The sequence below is a fragment of the Ovis aries genome, chromosome 2, assembly GCF_016772045.2.
Source record: "Ovis aries strain OAR_USU_Benz2616 breed Rambouillet chromosome 2, ARS-UI_Ramb_v3.0, whole genome shotgun sequence".
NCBI lineage: Eukaryota > Metazoa > Chordata > Mammalia > Artiodactyla > Bovidae > Ovis > Ovis aries.
The window spans coordinates 220,791,310-220,799,964 of NC_056055.1; the positions used below are offsets into that span (position 1 = coordinate 220,791,310).

General features: G+C 47.9%; 1 protein-coding gene across 1 annotated transcript in view; it reads left to right on the forward strand.

The window, feature by feature from the left end:
* Window positions 1–6,410, forward strand: part of LOC101111528 (sterol 26-hydroxylase, mitochondrial) — a 40,335-nt gene extending 33,925 nt beyond the window's left edge. Inside the window, exons 3-9 of the mRNA XM_027965195.2 lie at window positions 3,534–3,733; window positions 3,837–4,034; window positions 4,183–4,355; window positions 5,169–5,335; window positions 5,542–5,623; window positions 5,702–5,914; window positions 6,049–6,410. Of these exons, the coding sequence (XP_027820996.2) occupies window positions 3,534–3,733; window positions 3,837–4,034; window positions 4,183–4,355; window positions 5,169–5,335; window positions 5,542–5,623; window positions 5,702–5,914; window positions 6,049–6,168 (1,153 nt within the window). The 3' untranslated portion in view covers window positions 6,169–6,410. The remainder of the gene's footprint in view (window positions 1–3,533; window positions 3,734–3,836; window positions 4,035–4,182; window positions 4,356–5,168; window positions 5,336–5,541; window positions 5,624–5,701; window positions 5,915–6,048) is intronic.
* Window positions 6,411–8,655: the final 2,245 nt, after the last annotated feature.

The following is an 8,655-nucleotide window of genomic DNA, read 5'->3' on the forward strand; positions in this document are numbered from 1 at the left end:
GTATATTACAGGCTTCTTTTTGCTATAGTATGTTAAAAGAGCTTCCAAAACAATGAATGGCTTTTTATTTTCCCTAGTTGTCTGACATCCACATTTCTAAAGTCATTTTTTAAGGGATTAAAGTTAATCCAGGTGGTTGAAATAATAGCAACAACACTGATAATAACTAAGTGTTTATGACATGCCAGACATCAAGCTAGTCTCTTTACATTTATTATTTCATTCTAACCTCACAACAAGGCCAGGAAGTAGATAGTATTATTAATCCCCATTTTACAAATAAAGAAACTGAGGCCTAGAAGGGTTTGGTTTTGGTACTACTTGCCAGAAGTGACACAGTGAGTAGTGGTATAGATATCTCTGATTCTGGAATGCAAGGACCTACTGCCTTGACATGTTTGGAAGGAACAGACTGGTTGGAAGGTTCATTTTCTATGCCTTTGATGCCTGTATATTCATTCTGTCATTTCATAGCTTTCTCTTTTCCTAGTTCCTTCATAGGTGGGTGGTTTCAGAACTTAATTCCTGGGTCCTTTTTTCTAAGTTCTGAGAAGAGAATAGAGAATGTTCTTTAAGAGCTGTTTAGCCTGATATCTGACCTCGAGGGCAAGATTTTAGTCTCAAGGATGCTGTACAATATTTGAGACCCAAATCTTGCCAAGAGAGTAAATCCTTAAAGTTTATTTTTTTATGGTGACAGATGGTCAATTTAGTTCAGTCACTCAGTCGTGTCCAACTCTGCGACCCCACGGACTGCAGCATGCCAGGCTTCCCTGTCCATCACCAACTCCCAGAGCTTACTCAAACTCACATCCATCGAGTTGGTGATACCATCCAACCATCTCATCCTCTGTCTTCTCCTTCTCCTCCCACATTCTAGTCTTATTATGGTGATCATTTTGCAATGTATTCAGATGTCAAATCATTACATTGAAACCAATATAATGTTATATGTCAATTATAAATCAATAATAATAATAATAAAAGATTTAGGTCTCAGTTTTTTACCAGGTCAGGCCATCACTGGACTTGATGGTTCAGATTTAGAACTGGAGCTAAACGTGTATATATATATATATATATATATATATATATATACCCCTTTGTGATCTATTATACCCATTTTGTCTAAAGCCAGTTTCCTAAATATGTTATATAATATGTGTATTTAAGAGCTATTTTGCTAACCTATGAGACTTTTTTGTTTTAACATATATATATATATTTAAAATCTCATTTTCTGAAGCATCATTTCCCCAAGAAATATTTTAACAACCACAGAAAGGTTCTCATTTAAGTTCTGCAAATCTGTTCCTATTGTTGGGAGAGTTTTATTCTTGGAAGAAGCACCCAAACCTGAAGTTCCAATAAATAGGTCTGTTCTGGTTTTCATTTCTTTTCTAGCCACACTTTTAGTTTACCTTTTTGCAGTTTTCCGCAACATAAGATGTCACCAGTGTAAAGAACCTGCCTCCCAGTGCAAGAGACCTAAGAGACAACGTGGTCAATCCCTGGGTCGGGATGATTCCTGGAGGAGGGCATGGCAACCCACTCCAGTATTCTTGCCTGGAGAATCCCATGCACAGAGGAGCCTGGTGGGCTCAGTCCATGGGGCCATAAAGAGTTGGACATGACTGAAGCAACTTAGCACACACACCAATATAAGAAAGAAAACTCCTAGGGTTTGAAGTTCATTTATTTATTTATTTAGTTTGTTTTTTAAGCTTCATTTAAGTAAAATACATTTTTCAAATTTATTGAAGTATAGTTGGCTTACAGTGCTGTGCTGTGCTCAGTCACTCAGTCGCATCCAACTGTTTGCAGCCCCCTGTTTTGTAGCCCGCCAGGTACTTCTGTCCATGGGGATTCTCCAAGCAAGAACACTGGAGCATGCCCTCCTCCAGGGGATCTTCCCAAACCAGGGATTGGACGCAGGTCTCCCACATTGCAGGCAGATTCTTTACTGTCTGAGCCACCAGGAAGCCCAATAGTTCAAAATAAAATACCTGATTCTTGCCTTAATACTTGTAAATGTTTTTCTTTTTTAAAGACCTTATGAATTTTTAAAATTCAAAAGTAATATTTATTGTAAAAATTCCAGTAATAAAATATTGTCTCCCTACCCCTTGGTCCCATCCCATCCTCCTAAATAATCCTGACAATTTGGTGTATATTCTTATCTTGTTTAGTCGCTAAGTTGTATCCAACTGTTTGTGACCCCTGGACTGTAGCCCTTCAGGTTCCTCCATCCATGGAATTCTCCAGGCAAGAATACTGTAGTGGGTTGCTATGCTCTGCTCCAGGGGATATTTCCAACCCAGGGATCGAACCCGCATCTCTTACATCTACCTGCATTGGCAGGTGGGTTCTTTACCCCTACCGCCACCTGGGAAGTCGTATATTCTTCTCTGTGAGCATACAGATATGCATGTAGATATATAGGGTTTCCTCTCTTCCTCTTAAAATTTTACCATGTTGTACTTATTACTCTACATCTAGCTTTTTAAAAATTGACCCATACCCAGCTTGCTTAGGAAAGGTAACAGGTTTGGGGGACTGCTGAAGATGGGAACATTAAGCCCCTGAATGGGAAGTGTGTGTCCATCCCCATGAGCATCCCTGTCTAACCAGAGTGAGGACCCAGCTACCTCCTGCATGGCTATGGCAAGAGGACCTGGAGCATCAGCCAGATAATGCTCTCCATCTCCTTGGCGCCTTGAGCCTAGCAGAGCACAAAGTTCCTCTGAGCACCACAAGAACCCTCAGTTGCTCTCTTTTATCCCCCATCCTCGACACAGAGGGACCAGAGCCACTGTAGCTGCCTAGCTCATTTCACATACAGAAGATTACAGAGTTGTGTCATCCTAAGATAATCACAGTCAACATTCATTAAGTATCACGAATTTGCCAGGCACCAATCTAAACACATTAATTATCCTACTAAGATAGGTGCTCTTATTATTCCCATTTTACAGAAGGGAAACTGAGGCACAGAAGAGTTGAGTCACTTGCCTAAGGTCACTCAGCCGACATCATCTGACCTATGATTTGACCCTAGGCAGATTGGTTCAGAAGGCTTCCCAGGTGGTGCTAGTGGTAAAGAACCCGCCTGCCAATGCAGGAGACATAAGAGATGGCGGGGGGGGTGGTCAACCCCTGGGTCTGGAAGATCCCCTGGAGGAGGACATGGCAACCCACTCCAGTATTCTTGTCTGGAGAATCCCTTGGACTGGAGGAGCCTGGCTGGCTATAGTCCATAGGGTCTCAAAGAGTTGGACACAACTGAAGCGACTTAGCACTAGCAGGGCACAGGTTGGTTCAGATGCTCACCTTAACTACTTCCTTTATGCTGTTAGTGAAACTCTGAAGTTTTGTGATTTGAAGATTCTGTCATTTGAGAGCTTGCAATTCCATAATTCTAGGTCTAGGAGTCTGAGATTTTCCTCAACTCTGTAAGGGTCTCAGGGTGGGAAGATACCACCTAATCCAGTCCTCAAATACTGACACTGGTATCACTCTTCCGTCGTGTGCAGGATGGGAGAGCAGTGGTACCGGCTGCGCCAGACTCTGAACCAGCGGATGCTGAAGCCAGCCGAGGCCGCGCTCTACACGGATGCTCTGAATGAGGTGATCGATGACTTCATGGATCAACTGAAACAGCTGCGGGTGGAGAGTGCCTCGGGGGACCACGTGCCTGACATCGCTCACCAATTCTACTTCTTTGCCTTGGAAGGTACTCTGGTGGGGAGAAGGGCCGGGTGGGCATGTGTCAGGGGTAGGTGTGGGTTAGGGGTAGGCTGTACTCTCCCCTGATGATGGCCGCCATGTACCTCCAGCTATTTCCTACATCCTATTTGAGAAACGTATTGGCTGCCTGGAGCGCTCCATCCCCAAGGACACCGAGACTTTCGTCAGATCTGTTGGGCTCATGTTCCACAACTCTCTCTTTGCCACCTTCCTCCCCAAGTGGACTCGTCCCCTGCTGCCCTTCTGGAAGCGGTACCTGGATGGCTGGAACACCATATTCTCTTTTGGTGAGGAGTCCAGGGGAAGAAGTGGGGGCGTGGGTCCCAAGGTCAGCGCAGTAACAGCCCCCAGTACTCTCTCCCAGGACTTTCTCCCTCGGTCCTTGGAGAGCATGGCTTTTGGCCGCATCCTCCCAGTTCCCCATTGTCCCTGTAGGAAAGAAGCTGATTGATCAGAAATTGGAGGAGATGGAGGCCCAGCTGAAGACAGGGAATCCAGAGAAGACCCAGATATCTGGTTATCTGCATTTCCTGCTGACCAGCGGACAGCTCAGTCCTCGTGAGGCTGAGGGCAGCCTGCCCGAGCTACTCTTGGCTGGAGTAGACACGGTGCGTGAGAGGGGCGGGCGCGGAGACCAGGGCCTCCCAGCTCTCATCCTGGGCCAGTTCCCCACTATCCTCCACCTGAGCCTGACCTTCGTCCCTCCAGGTACCTGCTTCTCTTTCTGTAATGTGGATTTAGAGCTGGAAGGAAAATGGGGGTCATTCAGCCTCACAGAGGTGGGCCAGGAGGGAATCGAGTGTGAGGGATTCACTCACTCCATGGAGCCTCTCTGACAGCTGGGAAGTTTCATCTCACACCTAATCTACTCCTTCATGCTGTCATCTAAGCAGAGAGTTGAAGAGCTTGCCCATAGCACCTTCACAGTAGGGCCTCTTTCGTGTGCTTTTGTCCTGTTGGGTTTCTCCTTTAGTCTCCTATGCTGTTACAGTGTGATTCTTTATCATATCGGTCCTTATCCTGCATGAAGCCACGTTGAGCATTGGAGAGAGGGTCATATAAACCCTGGAGTCCAATCCTGCTGTATAAAAGTGTTAGTCGCTCAGTCATCTCTGACTATTTGCGACCCCGTGGACTGTAGCCCACCAGGCTCCTCTGTCTATGGGATTCTCCAGGCAAGAATACTGGAATGGGGTGCCATTCCCTTCTCCAGGGGTCTTCCTGACCCAGGGATTGAGCCTGAGTCTCTTGCATTGCTGGCAGATTTTTTTACCATCTGAGCCCTCAGGGAAGCCCTGCCATACTCGAAGCGATTTACTTTCTCTCCCACATTTTGCAAACATGCAAACACTTTCCCACCATCTAACTGAGCCTCTTTCCTAGAAATCGCTGCTCACTTCATCTTTTACTGTACCTCCCAGACATCCAACACGCTGACGTGGGCCCTGTACCATCTTTCAAAGAACCCAGAGATCCAGGCGGCCTTGCATAAGGAAGTGGTGGGCGTGGTGCCTGCTGGGCAGGTGCCCCAGCACAAGGACTTAGCCCGCATGCCCCTGCTCAAAGCTGTGCTTAAGGAGACTCTGCGGTAGGATACTGTCCCCAGGAACAAGGGTCTGTGTGTGGAGGGGAGCTCAGAGACAGGAGTGGGAAGTGGGGGCTGAGGGACTGTGGCCAGGGTCAGAGATGAAATGGGAAGAGGGGACTGGGGGACCAGAGGGGTGTGGCCGAGAGGGTGGGCACTCTGACCCTCCTTGGATCCAGAGGCAGGCCTGCACTTTCTTTTCCCTGCAGTCTCTATCCTGTGGTCCCTGTGAACTCCCGAGTTGTCGTGGACAAGGAAATTGAAGTTGGTGGCTTCCTCTTTCCCAAGAATGTGAGTGGGGCGGGAGAGCCAGGGTTCCCGGGGGCCCCTCCCAGACCTATACTGATGTGCCGTAACCTGTGTGTGCAGACCCAGTTTGTGCTGTGCCACTACGTGATTTCCCGGGACCCTGACATCTACCCTGAGCCTGACAGCTTCCAGCCCCAGCGTTGGCTGCGGAAAAACCAGCCTGATGCCCTCAAAACCCAGCACCCTTTTGGTTCTGTGCCCTTTGGCTATGGGGTTCGGGCTTGCCTGGGCCGCAGGATTGCAGAGCTGGAGATGCAGCTGCTGCTGACAAGGGTGAGTGGGGAGAGACTGGAAGGGTGTGTGGGCCAGGGAGGCTGATGGGGGAGTGAGGCACGGTTTGGGGCATGCTGAGGAGGGCGGTGGATGGAGGTCGCAGACTAAGCGCCCCTATGCCTTTTATGTCCCAGCTGATCCAGCAGTATGAGGTGGTCCTGGCCCCTGAGACAGGGGAGGTGACGAGTGTGGCTCGCATTGTTCTGGTTCCCAACAAGAAGGTGGGCCTGCGTTTCCTGCAGAGACAGAGCTGAGCTGAGCCCTTGCTTCCCCACTTTCCGGGCACACAAAGATGGAGAGAAAGCACATGCCAGGCGCCAGAGGTTGGAGAACCTCAGGGTGCTTCCTGCAGAACCTGAGCTTTTGCTACTTTGTATCATGTTGAGCATCTCTCTCTCTCAAATGAAAGGCTGCTGCCATGGCACATTGCTAACCTTGAGGGAAAATACTGAATAAAGGGTTTTTAATCTCATAAAATAAAGATCTCATAACTGGAGATCTTTGTCATTCTTGTTGACAACCCAGCATCTGAAGCTCTTTCTGTGGTTGAGGAATACGCTCTCTCACTTAGAAAACTTGGTGGGAGGCAGAGCCACCTCCCTCCATGGAAGCTGAGCACATCCTATGCTTTCCCAGGCCTCACAGAGAAGTCTTGGCCTTACCTAGCATCAGCTGAGGCCCTATCCAGGCAGAAGCTGCCAGTCCACTCCCCAGGCACAGAGAGGACACCATATTTTGAACAGAAAGTGCTTAGATACAGGCAGTGAGGTCACAAAAATGGTTGGAAGAGCTCTAGGATAGGCCTACAGGAATGATTCTAGGGACACCCCTGGGGAGGCTCATCAGTCCAGGAAGCCACACTCAGGAGGATGGGGTTTGGGAAACTCACCACGACTGTTGGCCCCAAAGCTACTCCATGTCTCCCAGATCTGTGCTGACTAAACACCAAAAGAAAAGATGCCCCCTCCTCCCCACCGCCCTGACAGCAGAAGGAACAGGAGCTGCAGAGGGTGGTCTCTGCCTCATGAACACCTTTCAGATCTCCTGCATACAGCTAAGAGGCAGAGCCTAGGTCCTACCTGGAACTCCAGCTCTGAGACAGTCTGGGGATTGTAGTCTTTAATTTTCCAGCCCCTTCAGTACAGGAAGCCAACTAGAAGGAAAGTAGGTTAGCATGGAGATCCAGTGCCCAGTAACACAAGCCTAAAAAATCAACTAATCCCAGCTTCGAGGAGGCCCAGCCCCAGTGGGAAATTTCTGCTTAGTCACAGAAAGCTGGACTTTCTTCTGTCTGTAGGGATTTGAGTTTGAGCCTATTAAAAAAACACACACACACATCATTGCCCTGATTAACATCCTTCCACGGCTCCTCTCAGTCCTGAGGCAAGGTCTAAAGTCCTTACGGTGGCTTAGAAGGCTGGTGTTCCAGCAGCCTGCTCTGTGCACTCGCCCACCGCCTCCACCCTTTCCACAGCGGTCCCTAATTCCTTGTATTTCCCCCGAGCACGTTCTGCTCTTTCCAGCCTCAATACTTGGTACTTCATGTCCCGTCTCCTTGGAACACCCTCTTCACCAACTGGCGTATCGTCTCAGAGAACTTGCTCTTCCTCAGGACTCAGCTCAAATGTCACCGCCTCTGCAAAGCCTTCCCTGACCTCTCTGGGCGAGTGGGAACACTTCCTCTTGTGCTATCCCCTGTCCACCCATAACAGCAAGCACTCGGCATGTTCCCTGCATCCTAGGCCTGACTGTCTCCCCAGCCAGCTGGGAAACCCGCGGAGGGCACAATCCCACTGTCTGATTCTGTGTCTAGCATAGAGTTAATCAAGGTAATGAATAAATGTTGAATGAGAAGAGACTAGACTAGGAGGAAGGAAAGGAGAGTGGAGGCTGCAGAGCTTTCCATATTAAAAAGAGAAACCTGGAGAGAACTGAGTGGGGATGCTTGATTACAAGCCCATGGCTCTCAAATCCACCAGTGTAGGGCTTCACCAGTGAGAGCTCTTTGTAAATGTCCAGGATGGGGGCTGGGCACTGAGGGGGCCAGGATCTCTGCACAAAGTCGACCGGAGCAGACTGCTGCCTTTCCCAGTAGGCTGCTCCTCCAGACCACCACAGGTCAGCTGCCCAAACCACGGGGACCCCTCAGTGCTCACAGTTTGGGTCGAGGGTGGAGGGGAGGAGGAAGTCATGTGATGTGGCTGGGACTGAGGTTTTTAGCAGCTGCAGAAGAGTGTCAAGGTTCATGGTCTGTGGCTCAGTTAATGAATTTATAGGCTAATCTCACATCAAAATCTGTGAAGATCTGGTATATGTGTAGGTTAGAATAGTATTCAGCCATAAAAAAGGAATGAGGTACTGATTCATGCTACCTCATGGATGGACTTTGAAAACGTTATGTTCATGAAGGAAACCAGACACAAAAGACCACATCTTGTATGATTCCATTGACATAAAAATGTCTAGAATAAGCAAATCCATAGACAGAAAGTGAGCTAGTGGTTGCCTGGAGAAGTATGTGGGGAGTGACTGCTAACAGATGCAGAGTTTCTTTAGGGTGATAAGTGTGTTCTGAAATTGGTAGTGGTGATGTTTGCATGACTAGGTGAATATACTAAGTACTGCTGAATTGTACCCATTGAAACAGTGAATTTAAAAGTATGTGAGTTATATCTCAATTTTTAAAAAAGACCAGTTTTTAATAAAGACCAGTTTTAAAGAAGACCAGTTTTTAATAAAGA